General features: G+C 35.4%; 2 protein-coding genes across 3 annotated transcripts; one reads left to right on the top strand and one right to left on the bottom strand.

Annotated features, from left to right (window-relative positions):
- Nucleotides 1-128: 128 nt before the first annotated feature.
- Nucleotides 129-15,953, bottom strand: LOC139941449 (uncharacterized). Its single transcript, XM_071937952.1, has 19 exons — nucleotides 15,758-15,953; nucleotides 14,855-14,968; nucleotides 14,317-14,379; nucleotides 13,889-13,982; nucleotides 13,660-13,739; nucleotides 12,940-13,040; nucleotides 12,324-12,486; nucleotides 11,513-11,595; nucleotides 10,250-10,332; nucleotides 9,859-10,089; nucleotides 9,200-9,392; nucleotides 8,702-8,909; nucleotides 7,941-8,374; nucleotides 7,653-7,752; nucleotides 6,599-7,310; nucleotides 6,311-6,361; nucleotides 4,276-5,853; nucleotides 3,804-3,950; nucleotides 129-3,316 (listed from the first exon to the last, which is right to left on the bottom strand). The coding sequence occupies exons 1-19, from the start codon at nucleotides 15,758-15,760 to the stop codon at nucleotides 3,258-3,260; spliced, it is 4,497 nt and encodes a 1,498-aa protein (XP_071794053.1). The 5' UTR covers nucleotides 15,761-15,953; the 3' UTR covers nucleotides 129-3,257.
- Nucleotides 15,954-16,208: 255 nt separating this feature from the next.
- On the top strand, nucleotides 16,209-20,478 carry LOC139939694 (uncharacterized). 2 transcript variants are annotated; one of them, XM_071935771.1, is made up of 7 exons: nucleotides 16,209-16,330; nucleotides 16,617-16,675; nucleotides 17,055-17,177; nucleotides 17,466-17,573; nucleotides 18,066-18,188; nucleotides 18,818-18,952; nucleotides 19,370-20,478. In XM_071935771.1, exons 2-7 carry the CDS (start codon nucleotides 16,628-16,630, stop codon nucleotides 19,445-19,447), a joined length of 615 nt encoding a protein of 204 aa, XP_071791872.1. In that variant the 5' UTR covers nucleotides 16,209-16,330; nucleotides 16,617-16,627; the 3' UTR covers nucleotides 19,448-20,478. The 2 variants fall into 2 exon arrangements, with proteins under 2 accessions (XP_071791872.1, XP_071791880.1); XM_071935779.1 differs by lacking the exon at nucleotides 16,209-16,330 and adding an exon at nucleotides 16,344-16,399.

Below are 20,478 nucleotides of genomic sequence, written 5' to 3'. Positions count from 1 at the left end.
ACTTTGAAAGTTTCAATCATTCATTGGTTTCTGGTTCACATCCTGTCTTAGTTTACTAAATAAAGACCACCTGTTCCCTACACATATGTTTTTCATCATTTGTACTCAGGATAAAAAGTTGAGGTTGCAAAGATTTCCTGAGTCAAGGCAAGATGGTTTATTCGCAGACAATGTGTACATGTATAACAAATACTTGATTCTGAATAATAAACGCCCCCTACCTCATGTCTGTACAGCTCCTTATCAGCGAGTCAAAACAATTACACAAATCTCTTATTCTTATTAAGTAAGCTAAATTAAAATGCACACAGTTTTGATTTCATTTGTATCTCTGAAATTGTAATCATTACTAATTTCTAAAAAACTATTTCTACTTTTTTCACAGGTTTCAAATTGTTCCCACAAATATATATATCCAATGATCAACAATTGTCCAAATTGGTTAATCCATTTGTAAAAAAAAATCAATTATTTGAAGCAAATTTAATTGAGAAACAATGATACAATTATTCCTTTTTTGAAATTTGTTCCATGGCATTTGCTAAACCTTCCAGACAAAATAGTGCACCAAGCTCTTAACAACTTTCTTATAACACTTCCTTTATGAATGGATTGATAACGGTCAGTTATTTTAATATTTATCCCTCCTACTGTGTGACCATTCAATATCAACTACGTGTACTATGATTTTTGAGCATAAGATAAACTATGCCGGCCTGCAATATCATATCACGTGGAGACTATTTACACAGTACACAGTCAACCCTCCTACTATGTGACCTTTCAGTATAATTCACTCTGGTTTTGAATGATAAACTATGTAAGTCTGCAATGTATGTTATCAAGTGGTGAATGCATCTACATGTACATGATACACAGTCAACCCTCCTACTATGTGACCATTCAATATCATCCACTTTGGTTTGAATGACATAAACTGAATGTTGTGCCACCATATACAGCACATGCAGTTGAATGATAGCAAATGGTCAGTCAAATCACTGGAAATGGTAACAATGGTAGGAGGGTTGATGGACATATTTTCAGTAAATCTTTGTAGGACCATTTTTAAATAAAAGCCAACTATTATTTTAAGCTTCACTTATATTATTTACAGTCCAGCAAATACAAGCAAGTCACATTGTACATCACAGCTGAATAAAAATGCAGACGAGCTGAATATTCAAACGATAAATTCATCATTTTTGGTATAAATATGTCTTCTTTTTAAACTCATTTCCTTGCGGAGCCTTCAAACATATTGTCATATCAAACAAAACTTATTAAAAATGTTTGACTATATGATATAAGAGCTGCAACCATTACTTCACGTCAACTACACTAATGTACATTACATGCAGATCTGTTCAAATAAAACAACCAGAATTTATTTGGCAGTTGTTTAAAATCTTTGTACATGTATCAACGGTATTAATGCATGTAATAATTCAAGTCAAACTACCTTGTCATATTCTTAAATAAAAATGATATGTACAATTTGGTGAAGTATTTCATATGTTTATTTTTACTACCTGTAAATACTTTGATAAAAACTCTGCACTATCTCTTCTTTAAGTTTAAGTTTTTACTTCGACCTGGTTTTGCCGAAAAAGGTTTCTTAAAAAAAAAAAAAAGACAAGATTTCAGGAAACCATACGATTTTTAGAGTAGAAGAAATGGGAGAATTGTCTCGGACACTGGAATGACTTTAAATAACAACAATTAATGCACCAATCGTGCACAATTCAATCTCTAAAAACAGCCCACAAAGCATCAGTAAAAGTTATTGCTAAGGTATCTATCAGAAAACATTGACATTATTTAAACGACTCTGACCATAAAGCTTCCAAATCATGCCTGTTTGCCACAATTCATTCACTAACTATACATAGAACTAAACATTAAACCGGACTAAATATACTAAATCAGTGTAAACAACACAACACTGTTTACTACTGATATGGTGCTAGATTAATGGAAGTTTGGGAACAAGACATGAGCTACTGTATAAATATGCAGCAAAATGATCGTTGAGTGGACAGACTACATGTACTTTGAAAGTCGCATTGGGTTTGTTGACTTTACCATCATGCAAAACAAAATGAGGGAGATATTGAAAAATGACTAGTAAAGTGGCACTGCTTTTGTAAATCACAACAAAAATTTTAGCCAAGTAGTCGGCCATGTTTGTGAGCTTATGCCATTCTCAAAGGGTGTTAGGGCTAAATACTTCGCATCGCTATCATGGGCAGCGCGCTGTACCAATACCTCTCATCAATGAACCAATCAAATGTGCTGAAAAACAACATTGATTGATTCCCAAAAGTGACCACTCTATGCACCCACTTTTTAAAAACTCCCAAGCCGGTGCTTTTAGGTCATTTATACACACGTGTTAAAACTCAAAGTAATGTTTACACAATTTCATTTCAAATTCATTATGGTGTTACTTGGTAACCCAAGGCCTACAGTTAACCATGTCAAAGATCAAAGAATGAGTGGGAACCAGTTGCTCTTTGCCTTGCAGCCTATTATACTCGGGTCATGCATGGAGAGGCCCAATGTGCAACATTAATCAATACAATGCAGTGACCCCTGGAAATGAGGTTGCTGAACAGCAACCACTTCCATCTCTTTCCGTAGTTTATCAGAAACTATCTTTCCAGAACCCACTCCCCCCATACCAACTGATCCGCCACAGAAGTTCTGATCCTCTGACAATCATCATGAACAAATAGCATTCCTAAGATTTCATTGTTACATTGAAGTTATTGCAGTTTTGCTCGCCCCATTCTACCATAACATCGATGAGTCAGCACAAAGATGCTATTACACAAATGTGTGAGACACCATTTGGTAGACAATATTATTGTTATTTGTTTACACAACATCGGTGTGCTAATTCATCTCACTCCTATGAAAAGCAAATCCAAAGATATCCTATTCCATCTTTATAGTGGATCAATAAATACATGTATAATGGAATATGAGTCACTAAATGTCAGATGATGTGCATATCTGCCAAATTCATCTAGACTGGCTTAGAGCGGACGGTTTATTGTGGCATCGATATTTTCAAAGGAAAACGATTACTCAAGAAGCTCCAAAAAACTTTTTAATAAATTTCAGAATACTGAACCTAAGCGGTTAAAACGTTGTCTTTGCAATGACCAGGAAATAATCTTAAGTGGTTTGTTGAGCACTGGAGTTCATTAGTTGCACATCTCTAGCATTCATTAAAATACAGACGTCTCCATCTAGGTGCTATCAACCGACTTCTTTTCAGGTTGTTTTTGACTGGCTAAGGCTTGTGCAGCTGCAAAAAAGAAAAGTATATACAATCAGAATGGTTTATTGCAAAGAAACTATGGCTATGTCAAAATCAGCCGTAGCTGAAAACATACAATGAAGCAAAGGGTGCCATCAGCCACACCTTAAGCAAATGCCGTAGCCAGGTTATAAGATTGTTTTTAATTAAAGACAAGCACTTGATTATTAAAGAGGAAGCGAAGTGTACAATTAAATTTTGTGATGTACTCTTTTTCAAATAGAAAGAGTCCTCGTGTGAGTGGGGAAAAAATTACAAGTCTTTATCCACCCATTAAAGTGGTACAAAATGCCATTGTATTCGATACTATTCCAGTGCAAATTTTGTCAACATCCAAAACATTTGATGACATCATTCTGAGAAAAATGGTTTATACTATCAACACCTGCAGTGCTTCTCACCAAGTAAGTTTTTATGGCCATTATTTTTTTGAGAATTCTGAGTGAAAAAGGTAATAATCCGAGGTTACACTCACCTTCTCGTTCTTTCCTGCGGAACTTTTTTCGTCGTCTATCGATGGTTGCTACCTCCGTCTTGAGTTGCATGTAGATCTTACGAAGGTCATTCAACTGCCTCTGGATTAGAGATATTCTCTCTTCAGGATCATTGATGTGACTTACATCTACAAAGAGACAAGAATCAATAAATCAATCAATCAATTAAACAAGAATTTTAGAAGAAACTGAGTGAGAAACAAAACACTCAAAGTAGTATTGGCTTCAAATTAAAGAAGGAACTATGTAAAGAGTAAGAGGAATTCAAAACAAATATATCTTCATTAAAAATATATATAGAACTCAAGTGCTCTTTACAAAGTAACTTTTAAGGGTCACTTTGTAGAGTAAAAGTACACTCTGCCTTTAGACAATGTTTCAGAGATAAAGCTTTTTCATCAAGCAAGAAAAAGTGTTTTTTTCTTCTAGACTGAGGGTTTGAACTTGACTCACCTATTAGGAAGTTCCACTTGCGTGGGATTGGAGGTCCTTCTACCCTGTGATGGCTACTATTACTGACTTCTGACGTCTTCTTTTCACTTTCTCGTTTCTCTGATTTATGGCTAGAACGATGGTGTTTAAGATCAGACTGAGTTTCATCGGTATCGCTGCTACTATGACGGGGTGCTTCCCTTGCTGCTGACCGCCTCCTCTCAGCTACGGCCGACGCAACAGACGTCTGACGTCGGTTTCTCTTACGAGATCGTTTGTGAGATGATTCCGACTCGGATGTGTTTCTCCTCCGTTTCTTTGGAGATGGGGTTTCAGCAGCGACATCATGTTTAACAGTTCTGATATCAGTGCTTGTGGTTGGGGTGGGCATGTGAATATCTGCACTGCTGTTTGAGGAGCTTGTATCGTGATGAGGTGATTGCCGCCTCTGAGCGTGACTTGATTCACCGAGACTTGCTACCTCAATCATAGCATCGCTGTCTGATTTCCCACTGACATGTTCATCATCGGCTTCATGGTGGGAGCCTTTGGCTGCGTCGTTACTCGCTGGAGAGGAAGGCTGCGCTGGAGAGTTCTCTGGTGATGTTGGTGGGGTTGATAACAATGGTCGGTTCTTGTTGAAGGCAAATGGTTTCCCAAGAACTGAACTGCTACTTGGTTCTGCTGGTAACGGTCTAGAGCTTTCAAAAGACTCGGTCTCCATTTTCCCATCTTTAGCACTTTTATCCTGTTTAGTTTCCAAGTCCATCGCAGCTTTCTTATCATGCTTAGGATCAGCCTCTTTCCTTTTCTTCTCCTCAGGTTCACTGGTTGTATCGTCCTTAGCACCCTCTTCTTTATTCTTTGCCTTGCCGTCTAAACTCTTACGACTCGCACGTTTTCTTCCCTTTCTCTTCTTAGTGTCCTCCCCTTGTTCTGGTTTCAGAATCACCGTTTCTTCCTTAACTTCCTTCTCCTTCTTTTCCTTCTCTTGTTCCTTGACTTTCTCCTTTGCCGCTTCCGTTTTTGCTTGTGATGACTTCTTATTAGTCTCTTTCTTCCCTTTTGTTTCTTTCTTGGCGTCTCCAGAGCTCTGTCGAGACTGATCTTTCTTGGCTTTGCTCTCTTTCTTGGATTTACTCTTCGTCTCCTTCTTCTTTTCCTTCTTGTCCTTCTTCTTTGGGGTTTCTACGGGTTGTGCTATCGGTTCCTCCTGCGGAATCAAACCATCTTGTTTCTTCTCCGATGGTGGCTTGATTTCCTCCACCTCCACGACCTTATCTTTCTTTTTGGTTTCCTCTTCTTTTACTTCTTCCTCCTTCTCCGCAGGAATATCTTTCAAATCTTCAACATCTTTTGGAGGTTCTACAACATCTTCTTTTTCGACTACAGCCTCGGCTTCCTTGACGACTTTTAAAGCCAGATTCTCTTCTGTCAGCTTCTCTAAGATGAGTTCAGGTTGAGCCTCTGCACTCCTGGTGTCCTCCACAATCTTTTCCTCTACTGCGGGACTTTCTTTGTCGTCTTTTGTTTCTGGAAGATTGGAAATGCTGTCTTGGGAACTATTGTCTTCAACATCTTCACTTTCACTGTCAGACCCTGTATTAACAAACATGATGAAAAGAACAGTAATCAATAAAGGATTTGCATAACTCCTTTACTCATAATTTATTTAGAGACCACCAATACAATTAGGTCAAGGTAAAGGTCATATCCTGAAATTTAAAAAGTTCACAAGGCTCAATTTCACAAAGCACTAACATTCATCTTCAGATGAGTTGTCAGTATTGCTAAAAGGATTTGCACACTCTGCTTAGCAAAGGTTGATAAACAGTCAAGACCAATCTTAAAACCATCAACACTTCTAAAACAGATCAAACTTTCTGAAAATCGTTTTCCTGGAAATTGGGTGTAAAATATTAACAATATTTCCATGTTGATGGCTATACAGAATTGAATGGTCTCCTAATAGGTGAAAAACCTATGACTACCCCCGCCCCAACAAAAACATTTGTCCATTTGTTAAATGTAGGAATGAGGTCTCAGTGACACTCACCTCTTGTAACACTCTCAGAGTGTCCGGAACTCCTTCTTGGTCTTGGTTTGGCTGTTGAGCAAAATCATTCATATCGGACTATTTAGCTTCATGTACAATTTGAGAAATTAAATGGCAAAAAAACCAGTTCAAATTACAACAGTATTTCAATAAACAAAAAACATATGACAAAGTCAACACTTAAGCAATGTTTCACTCAATGTGACATCATATTCAAGGGGTCTATTCAACAAACAATTTGCCCAAATACCCTAAACCCAGCACTAAGTATTTGTATTTTCCACTCACCTGGAAGACCAGAAGCAAATGGTGAATCGGATAAACTCTTCCTGTCCGATCTCATGACGCGTGTTGCATAAGATCGACTTGGAGTCGGTGATTTACTGGAGCTACTCTGTTCCTGTGGAGACGTAGACCTCCCTGGCGTAGATGGAGTTACAACAACAGTAGATACACTGGCCACTGGAGATGGTGTAGGTGTCTTAGTTATGGAAGGTCGTCCTCGCTTTCCTGAGATCTTCCCAGGTGTCTTCTCTTTCTCCGATTTCTCTTCGGCGAGTTTTTTCAGCTCCCGTTCCTTTTCTGCTTCCTTTTCCGCCTTTTTCCGTTTGGATTCTAGTTCAGCCTTCTCCCGCTCTTCTTTCTCTTTCCTTTCTTTTTCCTCCTTGAGCTCTCGGTCGCGTTTCTCTTTTTCCTTCTTTTCCTTTTCTTTCCTCTCTTTTTCCTTCTGCTCCCTCTCTCTAGCCTTCTCCAATTCCTGTTTGGCTTTTTCTCTCTTCTCCCGTTCTTTTTCTTCCTTTTCCTTCTCCTTACGTTCCCTTTCTGCTTCCATCTCTTTCTCCTTCCTTTCCTTTTCCCGGTCTTTCTGTTGTCTCTCTCGTTTCTTCTCAGCCCATCCCAGGATGCGGTCAGCCGTGATGACCTCATCAAAGCGAACATTCCATCCCATGTAATGAATGGTATACACCACTTGACCATCCTCTACTTCATAATCAACAATCTGTAAACAAAAAATCAAACCATGTCATCATTTCTCAATCAAGTAAATAACCCGATTCAAAAGGAAACACTAACATGAATGTTGTTCAATTTGGGCAGATAGTTTGAAATGATTCATAACTTTTACCCATTCTGATTTTCAATAAATCATACAATGATAACAAATGTTCAATAATTTTGGCTGGTCAGGTTGGCTAAGTAGTATCTTCACTTGCCATCCACTTCTAGGACCCCGGTTCGAAATCTCCCTGGGTTCTTGGCTAGTACAGTAATTAAGTTCGCTTTTCTGAGAGTCCTTGGTTTTAAGACCAATTTTCATAAATAAAACAAATGAAATCTTTACCTTGGCTTCGTAAATCTTCTGTGTTCTGCCTCGACCGTATTGAACTTTGATCTTCTCACCGATGTCAAAGTCAGCTTGGATGGACGGGTCATGCTCTTGTCTGAAGTAGGGAAACAAAAATAACAAATTTAATATTTTAATCTACATGAGTCAGCAAAACATCGTTGAATGTCATGGCCAAGAGTTATTAAGAGAATTTAAAATTTAAATCAAGCATATGAAAAAATTATGTAATTAATCAGGCATATAAGAAAGCAAGAAAGCTGAATAAAATAATTTCAGACGTACTTTTGTTCTGGTTGCTCAGTTCCTGAATCTTCCTCTTCTTCTTTATCAGCTTTACTCCCAGGACCTTCCAAGGTACGAGGATCTCTCCTTCTTCTTGCCTCTTTCTCTTTCTCCTTCTGACGTTTCTGTCTCAGATTTTCCAACTCCTTTTCTTTTTCTTCTCTCTCTTTCCTCTCTCGTTCCTTCTTGTCCCTTAACGCTTCTTTTTCTTTCTCAGCTTTTTCTTTCTTTTCTCTTTCTATGCGTTCCTTTTCCTGCTTGGCTTTCTCCTTCTTCTCCTCTTCAGCTTTCTCCTTTTTCTCTTTCTCTAGGCGTTCTTTTTCTCTTTTCTCTCGTTGTTTCTTCTCTTCTTCCCTTCGTTCCTTCTCTTTAGCCTTGGAGTCTTTCTTATCTGGAGTTTCCTTCTCAGCTTTGGTTTCTGTTTTCTTATTGCCCTGCAAACCAATGAGATTGAGGAGTTGATGCTATGGATTCAAATTCTAATTTAAATATTCAAATTCAATTGGGCTCACAAATTGTGAAAGTCCTAGCACTCTTCTGGGTCGAACACGCGCAAACTTTGTCAAGTTCATAATTATTAAGATTTTTACCAACCTTTTATCAAACTAATTGATTTAAATTCTAGTAAAGAAGTTACTAATAAATTTGGGGTAGAAAAACAAAAAGTTGATTGAGCTTTGAACTAGCGATCCCTGTTCCAGGTGTTATGTAATGCTTAGTATTATGTTGTCAGTCTCCCTATTTAACATTTGTTATGTTACCTTCTTCTTATTCCTTGGTGAGACTTCTTCCTCACTTTCAGACTCTTCCATCTTACGTAGCTCCTTGGGAGATGGAGACTTCTCTACTTTAGGGGAAATGGTCATTGGCCAACGCTCACTGTATGAAGACCTACGACGTGTCCTAGGTAAGGAACGTGTGATGCCAGGGCCAAGCTTGCGATTATACTCTTCAAATGCGTACAGATACCTATTAATTCAAATAAAAAATGTACTAATGGTTTAAAAATTATTATTTAACATTTGATCTTCTTTTGAGATAATACAGGCTTCCATTATAAAGTGTTAAATTTTATTTTAAAAAGTTTCATGGTATTTGCTCCTGCACTGTCGACACACATTGCTACAGCCTGTCAATGCTCGGTCATTGTGGAAGGAAACATTGCATGTAAAGATATTGTGTGCATCTCACCAATTTGCTGTTTTACAGCAAACTTAACTAGGTTGTAACTCCTCAATGCAGTCTTAAATCTGACTTACTTGTTATATGCAGCTTTGATGTTATAAGGCTGCGCTGTGGTAACAGAAGGAATACCCATCTTGGTGGAGACGTGGCGCCATTTCTGTTTATCGGTTACTTTACGACATCCTCCAATATCTTGAACCAACTTGTAGAGTTTGTAGAGATTCAAGTCTCGGAAACCAAGCACTGGTGGCTTGTTGATTGGAGTACCTGCCAAGAAAATATTTATTAAAACCTTCTTCTCTCTGGTAGATTGTGGAGACTATTGTTTCACTATTCAAAACTATTTGTGATCATGTTGCTGTGCACCGTTTTGTTTGTTTGTTTGTATGTTAAGCTGATCTTCCAGTCAAGGGAAAATCCCACACGGGGATATGGCAACAGCCAATCTCTCTCATACAAACAATGAGTTTAACATCTATGATTATGAATTGCATAAATCAAGAAATTGTGATGCAGTAACTAGACAACATAGTCATTGCGAATCAGTGGTTAGCTTGGTAGGATTTGAACCCACAACCTTGTCCTGCTTTTCTAACCACTTCCGATATGGAAAAGCTATAGTGGGTTTACAACATAGTCACTGAGATCCCAGCTCCAGCAAGTTCGCCAAGGAAAACTAATCACAATGTGTTTTTATCCCAAATGCAAGAACAACAACATCTCATCTTCCTACCTCTTTCTTCCATGAATTTATGAAGTGAAGCGAGCCAAGCATCTTTCTCTTCATCATATTCATCATCAGTATCATCTTCACTTTCTTCTTCCTCTTCTTCAGCGTCTGCTTTATCCGTATCATTCTTATTCTTCTTGTTTCCACTATTCCCGCGATTCTTTTTGAGCATATCAGGATCCCAGTTGCTAGGGAGTTGTCCCGTCTCAACAAAATTAACAGCTTTTTCAACCGCTGGAAAGACAAATCAAATTTAGTTTTATTCGACTGTGAAATCACAGACATCAATTCTTTTAACTCAGGAAAATACACAAATTTCAATAAATACAAATAAATAATAACTGATAATGAACAATATATACATAGGTAAGGTCAAAGGTGAGGCGAGACTGACCTAGTTTTAAGCTGGAGAGATCTCCTTTGTAGTTATGATCTTTAGATGCAAAAGCTCGACGACTCTGCTTGTCAATGCTATAGCTGTTTGAATAAATCACATGTTAACTTCTATTAATAACATCTAGTGGTAAATATTTCTTATCAGTCATACAATGATACAGCAAGTGAATGATAAGTTGATGTCAATTTGTTTATATTATTGTATTATAACTAATCCTAACTATTAGTATTTATGAGGCTAACTAAAAAAATAAGTATTAAATGGCAATCAATGAGAAAAGTTAATGTGTTCCAAATTTTCACATATAAATGGTATGTGTTAGACGGTAAAATAAAAGCCAACTAATATCACAAATGCTATTGTGTCAAAACCCTCCTAATATGTGACCAATTAATATCACCTACTGTGGTTTTGAATCATAAACAAACTGTGTCAGCATACTATGTAATTTAATTTAGTGAATACATCTACACAGCACACAGTCAACCCTCCTACTGTGTTAACATTCAATATCATCCACTGTCCTTTTGAATGATAAACTATACCAGCCTACAATATGAAAACATCTAGTGAATGCACATCAACCGTACACACTAAACCCTCCTATTATCTGACCATTAACAGCACTGTACCCAATACCAGTGTGGTTTTGAATGATATATTAACTGTACCAGCCTACAGTATGTAATCATCCTGCGAATGCATCTACACATAAGCTGGTTTTGTGTACAATCACTATACACAACCCTTTCATTATCAATAATAAGAAAAAGTTTGTCAAGCCAATGGCAAATATTAAGAAGAGTTAACACGATTATGCAGAATAGAAAATTCAAAGATATCAAAACAATTTATATCGAGTTAAATGACCACCAAGGCAGTTCACAAAAATACAGTTTAAAACCAAGACCGAATATGATTATTTAAAAAATATAGCCACAATCAATTACATAATAGAACACATTTTCAGAATCAATTTAGTATTAATTATAATAATTAAATCACATTCACAAGTTTGAATGTAATAGTTTTGCAATATTTTGACTACAAAAGAAGGTATGTGCACACAAATTACAGTATGCGAAACAAGTAAAACAAATTTCTTCTTTTTCTTTGTTGTTATTGTTATAATTATTATTTATTTGGCAGTTTATACTTTTAAACAAAATTCAGACAGATAAAAGTGTAATGTTGTCATGCAAAATCAATTCAATACAACTTTCCAAAAGAGATTAAGAAATATCTGAGAAAGATTCTTACTATCGATTGTCCTTAAATGACCTCGCCACAACATGATCCTTGGACTTGGGCTGAATATCTTTAGCTGTCGTTGGATCTACAACCTGAAAGTTCAATAGAATGAAATGAAATCAACAAATTTCATCTTTGAGGGGGCAAGGCAATTTTTGAACGAGGCACTTCAATTGGAATATCTTTAAGTCTATGGAGACCTTTTGAGTTGGCAACATGGCCAAGACTGGGGCAACATAAATAATTGCCTCTGTGCAAATCCAGTCCCGCTCATTTTTCAAAAGGCATGAGTAAAGCTGGGAAGAAGTACTGATATTAACTTTCTTTGGGTTGAATTTACACAATTGAAACAGTAAAAACAATTTATTATTTATTTAAATGCAGTTTTATTTGGACAGGGTAGAATAGCCTTGGTGTTACAACTGCTATAGGAACCTGTACACAGCAGTAAAATAGTCAAATACACAGCAATAAAAAACAAGCAATAAAACAAAGCCAGAAAGTTGAATGCATAAATAATGTACCATGGTAAAGGTTGTGTGATAATCAGTAGTAAATTTAAGCAATGTAAGACATGGTAATAAGCGTCAAGCTTAAAAAGTCAAATGCATTATTGGGAGACACAAAATAAACATAAAAATAAATGTGCACCACTAGAGGAATTCATCTTATCAACTACAGTAAAACCAAAGAGGCAACACATTCAAGTAAATATATAAAACCATTCAAACATACATATGTAAATATACTCAATTCAAGTAAATAGTGCAAAGTAAAAGGTTCATTGTCACCAATTGAAATATTTAATCTTTGTACATACCAAAGCAGGGAACCATTGGTTCTTGCGTTTGTCGTTGGTTTCCACGACGATGACCTTTCCGATGCTATCATCTCGGTCATCTTTCTTAGATTTCCTGCCGGTTGATGAGTCATCATCGCTATCATCATCATCATCATCATCTTCATCATCATCCCCATCACCACTAAAAAAAGTCATAGAAAGAAAAATTATTTTTGTGATTTCAAAAGCAAAATTTATACAACAGACCTAAAGCACCCCAACAAATGAATTAATTGTTGTGATTTGAAAAGTACAATAGTTCTTTACTGTTACTAGCCTGATGATTTGACTCGAGCAAAGTGTTTCCCTAATCCTTTGAGAAAGACGCTGCTAGGGTCGAAACATAAGGCAGAACATTTTGTAACAAATAATTCCTATTTTTCATCTTCAGTTAGGCTAAGTTGGTAGAGTGCCTGCACGTTAATCCGGAGGCCTTTGGTTCAAATACCGCTCCAGTCAATGTTTCTCTGTCCAACAGGAACGATTTAAAAATCGACCCAGTCAGCTTCTCTTATGGTTTATTATTTGATAGGTAAAGTCTCAATTGCACAAATAACAAATGTTGTCAATTTTGTGTGTGTTGTACACCTCTTACCGTGATCGTGTGCTAAGTCGGCGTTTTCTCTTGTTCTTATTCTCACGCATGACCGGAGTACCAAAGTTCTCAGGATCAGTCAGTGGTAAATGGTCCAAGGTCTGGTAGGGAAATTAATATTGTACAAAATGAGTTCAAAATCTTCTCCTTCAATCAAATAATTTTGTATAAGTTTCTTTTGATTAAAAAGTGGGATAAAATATGAGATAAGAGAAGAGGACATGTAATCTGGGATTGCTCTCTTGGTTCAGCCTGTAGACAGACAAGAAGCAAACATCAACTGAGACATTTACACTAATGACAATGTCAATATGCAATCATAACACAAACAATAAAAATGCAAAAATATTTCACAGAAAATACATCACACGACTGAATCAGTATTCATACATTTTTTGACAAAACGACAATGAATGCTATAATAAAGCAGAAGATACATTGAATTAAAATTAAAGAAAGAATCTACATCTTAAAAAGCATTCAAAATCACAGGCATGAACATCAAAAGCTTTACACAACAAACATAAAGAATTAAAACGACTTTGTTGGGAAGAAAATACATTGAATCAACATTTATAACAATATGAATGAATAAATAATTGTAGAGAACAAAAAATATCAAAATTACACAGAAGCAATACAAGTAAATCACTGAACAATATACAAAACACTTTCTACACTCGTTTACAATTTTTTGATATGATATTTAGATTTTCTTACCTCACTCTCGTTGAAGTGTCTTTCACCTTGAAGACACAGGGAAGTTCTTCTTAACGTTTTTTCATCTCCATCATCAAAAACTGAAAGAATAATTCAAGTATGCAGGTTTCAAATCTATACTGCCATCAGTTTTGGTCGTGTTGCAAAGTTAGATTATTTTTCTGCTGTACAAAAATCAACTTACCATGACATTGAAAACATATATGAACAGATGACCAGAGTTACTTACCAACAGTGTATGTACTGGCATCAGTTAATTTCATAATAGTCCCTTTTGTCCAATTCTCTGTCTCTAAATGTTTGGCTTCAACCGGCTGTCCAACCTAAAGAGTGATAAATGAATCAGATAAAACATATAAGTAACCGTACTGCTCTTAAATATTGACATCAGACCTGATGCTCCTTTCTTGAAAGGGCAAGGACACCAAGGTGTTTTCTCCTTTGTTAAAGGCACCTCTGTGAGGAAAATAACTTTCTATCTGAACATTTCATGAAGTATCAGACCCCTGACTTCAACAGTAAAATTCAATTAAAATAAGCAACAAATAAATTCAATAAACTGCACAACAGCTGAAGAACTTGCTCAAAAAATGAAGAAGAAAAAAAAAATTGAAATTTTTCCAGACAATTGTAGTTAAGCATTTGATCATGACTTACTTTCAGGTTTCCTTTGACTAGCTCATCTGGAATCACTCCATTCGTCCCATCACTGAAGTGCACCTATTATAAAGAAATAAAGGAACTATTTTATCAACTTGAACCACCCTTAAAAAAAAAACATATATGTTTACTTACTGTGACCACCACATTCACATTTATAAGGATGTATAAAACAAGGAAATAATCCAAGACATTTATAAATAATTGTCATGGCTTCCTTATCCCTAACATTAACTTAGCCCGATTTCACATTTGAAGCACTAAGATTCATATTAATATAACAGTTCTGGGCCGATTTCACAAAGAGTAAAATTTACCTTTTTGTTGAAATGTTGACTTTCACTCTGATAAATATCTCTTAATTGTGTTGATTATCGAAAAACTCTTACTCATAAACAAATAAGATAATTCAGTGCTTGCTATCAATTTAACAGTTCAAATGTTAAACTGTGTAGGTATTATATTTGCTCAATCACTATATGGTTGTAACTGCAAACCCTGCAAATTGAAGCACTGACGATGAATCGCAACTCACCTTGCATTTTACAAACTTCTTCACAATTTTCACTTTAGCTTCACAGAAAGCACCTCGATACTTTGCACTAACATCGGTTCCTACTGTGAGGTATGCTGGCTCTTCCCCACTGGCCTGAAATAACAAAATGAATAAAAAGAACAAACTGTAAATAACAATCAACACAGCTATTTTGAATCAAAGTTATGAACCACATTCCATTTTACAGGTCATTTATTTCAAAATCACATCATATACCAAGAATAAAAAATGTTAGACATGAAAGAATAAAAACAAAGTAAGCAGAGAATATTGTTAAAAAACAAAGAATAGAGTTTTTAAACAGTAAATGAAAACCATAAAGGTTTAGTGGGATTGTGTGCATAATTACTAATTCGCCCTGATTCTGTGTGGGTTTTCAAATGTTATTTTTGTAAAATTTCAATCAGGCCAGACAGTTGGCAGGCAGTGCCAAGAAATGTAAATGCAATAAGAGTTGATCAATCTAGAGTCATGAAAATAGCACCTAATTAAACTTAGTGAAACAAGTTAATTTCAGACTGACGTTGGGTGTAATCTGTTCTGTACATCTTGTGTATTTTCCAGACAACTGAAATCGAATGGCAGTCAGTTGAAAATAGATGTCAGATTTTGCATTGTCTCTTGACTTAAAACATTTGTTCTGAACTTACATTTTCTGAATATGACGATATCAAAAATTGGGCGAGGGGGTGAAAAATGCAACCCTAATCAAAATATTCCAAAATATTCGCTAGATACGGGAAATTTTTTCATTCTGCCTGACTGTAAAAACGTAAAGTTGTCGGCGTTTCGCCGGTGTCGTCTGCGCCTCTGAAAAGCGTTTGACTGCTTGAATTTGCAGCAAATAAAAAAATTAATAAATCTCCACAAAATATACGTTACCATTGTTTAATTCATTCAGTTCCACTTCAGCATGTGAAGAATTAATTTATCTCTACAACCTATAAGTTGTATCAGTCAATTTGGGTGGAATTACGTCGCAAAAGATTTACTCATTTTGTCAATTTCTTCATTCTGTAGTCCGTCTGTTTGAAGGAGACATAAGTTTAGCATCAGTTTGTGTTGTGCGTACGTGATGTGTATTGCATTAACGTACAGTACATGGTGAATCATGTCACAACAACATATCATGGGGGGTCCCTCGCTCTGATTGGTCACTTATCACGTGTGACGAAACGTTTCAGGTCACAGTTAGTCTGGCTTCATTCTTTAATGCTGTGTATAAACATATAAAAGGGATAGGTTACAAGACATTGCAAAAGGTAAATCCCCGGTAGCTGGTTCCCCGAAAAACCAGTTAAAATATAGTCTGGTGCTTATCACCACGTTGGTAATTTTTGAGTATAAATCAAAGGTGAATGTGTGTAATTAAGTCGCGGTGCAGACGAACTGAGCTAATTTTGGGCAATCATAAACAAATGGCAGCTAGACTCCGCGCTTGACCGACTTCTGAAGGTTAGAAAGCTGTCTTTATCGTCTGCTAAATATTGGGTTCTTTTGCACATATTTGTGCGCAGTAATTGTGTAGGGATTGTCCACAATTTGTAATTTGTAATTAAGTGGATAATGCTCGTCTTTTCTAGTTATTCAATTCATTGTTGTAAATTACAATGTAATTTTATATAATTTGATTATTAATAATTTATTCAAGAATATTATTATTATATAAATTTCCATTCATATTTTATTTACATCACATTAATAATCATGAATATTTGTCTCTTGAATGTTGCTTTAATAGTTTGGAGTAAGATGAATGAAACCTGCAGTATGACAGAACATTCAGCTTCAACTGATAAGGTAAATTGAATCAATATCAATTTTTGTTATATCATTTATAGACAATAACTTTATTATTTTATTAATTGATTGTTGTTGCTTGAAATGAAAGTTGAATGGTATTGTCGGATTTGCTTCAAGTTCATGGCTTCAAGTTCAAACTCACAAACACCTGGATAAAATTGTTGTTTTCAAAGACTTTATTGTTGGGTTGTTAATAATTGTATTAACCTTCAGTGTCGCAGTGACCAGTTCGTAACTAATAAAGTTTTGTAATAACATTAATAATAATATTTTGATATAAATTATAATAAATAATATGTTCTTTCTATATCCAATGCATTAAGCACATGGCTATTGCATCTTGATGTGGTTTGTAATTGTTTTGTTCTTTCTAAAGATTTTAAAGACAAGAGAAGAAATTACAAGACAGTCCATCTGTAACATTTCTGATGCAATCTCTACAGTGGTAAGCCACAGCACCAATGATGAATTCAGGAAGACTTGTTTCTCACTCCTAGAGGTATGTATATTCTTCTTATTAATAACTTAACACAATCAACAACCACAGGAAAATATCAATACAACAAGCTTTGAAGTTGAAAGGTCCATACATATAAGCACTTATATTTAAAACCATAATTATTTTGATTTGATTTTATAAGTTCAGCAACTGTGGCATATGTAAAAAACAAAAGTCTAACAATTTTGACAATCGATTGTGAGTAAAGGAAAGTTTGAAAGACTGTTCGAGCTGGATAGAAGAGATACAAACTGTGTTGTTTAATTTATTGTTTTGTTTGATCCTTAGGTACCTAACTCATCTAGTCTAGCGGCAGCAGTTTCTTCCAAACTCACATCTATATCATCTTATCGTTATGAAGTTTCTTTGCCATCTGAAACACCAACAACACAACAGGTAAAAAACAGGATCAGTCAATAGAGGGCGCTCTTTAGGTTCACTGTTAAGTTGCTTGGTATGGGAAAAAAAAGTTATTTCCAATCCACACAGACCCTTGTAGTTTCGAGATTGCATTGAATCTGTTTTATATCTAAAGCAGTTGGTATTTTAATGGTATGAAACATAACATTATTTCCGTTGATTTGATTGGGCTATGCAATGATTTAAATGGGTTTATATTGTTTTAGTAAAGTAAGGTTGTCAAGATGTTGGAAATTGAAACTATTTTTCAGTACAGTAAGAATGAGACGCCTAGGCAATAATGAGGGGCAATAATTAATGTACAAAGTATTCTATGTAAATATACAGATGAAAAAAGATAGTTGATTCATTTCATTTATTGACAGATATTTAATATGTGTTTTTACCTTTTAGGCATGAGCATCAAAATGATAGATAGAATTGTGACTTCCTAATAATTTGTGTTTCTTTTTCTGAACTGATAAGCAGAAGCCTCCTGTGGTGCAATGGGGTCAGATGAATTCACAGCAGTCATCAATGGAGTCAAGTCTGCAGAAAGATCAAGAAATATCAGAACTCCAACCTACAGATAACTTTAATGAAGCCTTTGATGTAAGTAGAAAGAAACAAGAAAAAAGACGGAAGTAAACTACTGAGCCAGCATAATAGTTATTATTATTATTATTATTTTTACTGGTTTATTGTAAAAAACATCTGTTTGTCGCAGTCCAAAGACTCAATTATAATACGGATTAAAATGATCTCCAGATAAATTTGTTTTGTTGTTATCCACCATGGAGTTTAGGAAACAACAGCCTTTTCAGTTTACAAGATCATTGATTAATTCTAGTTCATAAAAATTACATCACAGTGGAGAAAAGATATTCAAAAGGAAGAATTCTATACTTGTTATCTGAGCTTTACACTGAAAATGATTATCATATTTCTTGACAAGAACCGTTGTTAGAGTTTATCTTTGAGCATCATGAAAGCACCTGGAAGTTAGAAGTGGTTGTCACTTTCACATCCTTGTTTTGTAAGCTGATACATTCAGGAGATTCCAAAAGTCATTTTGTTTTGTCAAAAAGGATAATTGAGTGGCGTGGAAACGTGTTTCAATGACAGGATCATATGAAAACATGAATTCCCATATGACAGAAAGACTGTTTAGAGCCTAGTCTCAGATTGGTTGATGAAAGATGAAGTTAAGCAGATTACTGGGTTTTATTTTATTTCCATAGTTGGATTTTAATGATGATGACTTCTTCGATGAGATCAAGTCAACTGTGGTATCAGAAACTAAAACGCAAATCCCACCACAATTGGACAGTAATGTAGCAACATCATCCAGCATCAAAACTTCCAATTCTCCTGAGGTAACTCAATAAATAGCTTGTGGTATTTTACCTGTGGAAATGATCTTGTGAAAATAGCTAATCTCATCAATTAAACATGTTTAAAATAAGATCTTTACAAATACATTCAATATGAGGATTATCAAATATTAAGCAGTTTAAAGTTGAAGAGTGTTAAATCTTGGCATTTTTGAAACAAAAGCATTTCAAGGCTTCTGCTTGAAAAATATCGAGACATTGAATTTTAATCAAAAAAAAAAAAACCCCAATGAAATTTGTTTTGAACTTTGTTTATGGTGTTTCATTTGAAGGTCCCAAGTTACATATCTTTTCCTTGTTTACATTAAATAATCTCCAATACTGAATAGATTTTGTTTAAGTATAAAGTTTAACTGAGCAGTTAGTGTCCACTGTGATATGTTTTGATCTTGTACTCAGGTTCCTAGTTCACCAATCATCAAAGGGGACTGGTTTGATGAAGTCTTAGACACCGATCTGTTCTTCAATGAAAGCTGAGATGATGTCATACCCAAAAATAGATTGCCCTGTGAGCAGCAACAGTGGTCATCTATTTATAGGTATGACATCACTACCTCCATATAGCAGTAGCTACCGACCACCGTGATATCCAAGCTTCCTACGCCAGTAATTGAGTTCACTTTGATAAAATCTGCTTCTCACACAAAAAGTTAGCCAGTGGTTTGCCTTGAATGTTTTTCATTTCTGAGTTCTCTCAAATGTAAATGTTTAGTCTCTGGGCCCAAATTCTGTAGAGCTGCTTGAGCAGACGATTTTTCTAAGCAGAAATGAGCAGGATACCAATCACAAACTGTACATGGTTCATGGTATTTTGGCAGGTAACCTTACTGTGGTAAGCATAAAGATTCGGGCTCACTTTCATAATGCTGCTGGGTGCTTGCCACAGAATCTGACTTTAAACTGAAAATGATAACCCTGTTCTTGACAAGTTGTTGTTAGAGTTTGTCTTTGAACCTCATGAATTGAAATGAAAGGAAGAAGTTGTTCTCACTTTCACATCCTTGTTGTGTAAGCTGATAGGACATTCTGAAAGACTTATCGTTTTGTTTTGTCAAATAGGATATTTGAGTTATTTATACGTTATAAAATATTGGCTTTATAGTGACCGGGCAAACCCGTTTCAGAATTGCTGCACTGATGTTTTTTTGAAAACTTAAAAGATTGGCATTTTGACTGATAAGCTGAGATTTTTAGCTCAAAGCTGCAAAGCTGTGTTTCTGAAATATGTGAATAATAATGATAATGAAGACAACTCAATGTTTGAGGCCATTTCTCAGGTTATTGTTGCTGACCTAAATTTGTTTAAAACATAATGTCTTCACAGATCTTTTCTAGATCTTGATTTGCTAATTATATGCCAATTTATTAATTTCTTGCCATTTGTTGTTTATAGAAGGTTCATCTAAGTTAAAAGTTCTACAAGGTGTACTATTGACAAACAATTTTCTCAGGTATTATAATGTAATTTTTTAATATTCGTTATTATATTCGGTTAGGATATAACAAAT

Source organism: Asterias amurensis, chromosome 1 (genome assembly GCF_032118995.1).
Source record: "Asterias amurensis chromosome 1, ASM3211899v1".
Classification (NCBI taxonomy): domain Eukaryota; kingdom Metazoa; phylum Echinodermata; class Asteroidea; order Forcipulatida; family Asteriidae; genus Asterias; species Asterias amurensis.
This window is presented reverse-complemented; position numbering and strand designations above follow the sequence as displayed.

Excerpts from the sequence above, each read along its gene's own strand:
- LOC139941449 (XM_071937952.1), bottom strand. Across the intron at positions 8,910-9,199 it reads ATCAAAGCTGCATATAACAA|GTATCTGTACGCATTTGAAG; the intron begins GTAAGTCAGATT and ends TTGAATTAATAG. Across the intron at positions 6,362-6,598 it reads ATTTGCTTCTGGTCTTCCAG|CCAAACCAAGACCAAGAAGG; the intron begins GTGAGTGGAAAA and ends TTTGCTCAACAG.
- LOC139939694 (XM_071935771.1), top strand. The coding sequence starts at position 16,628 with ATGAATGAAACCTGCAGTATGACAGAACATTCAGCTTCAACTGATAAG. Across the intron at positions 17,178-17,465 it reads CTTGTTTCTCACTCCTAGAG|GTACCTAACTCATCTAGTCT; the intron begins GTATGTATATTC and ends TTTGATCCTTAG. Across the intron at positions 18,189-18,817 it reads ACTTTAATGAAGCCTTTGAT|TTGGATTTTAATGATGATGA; the intron begins GTAAGTAGAAAG and ends TTATTTCCATAG.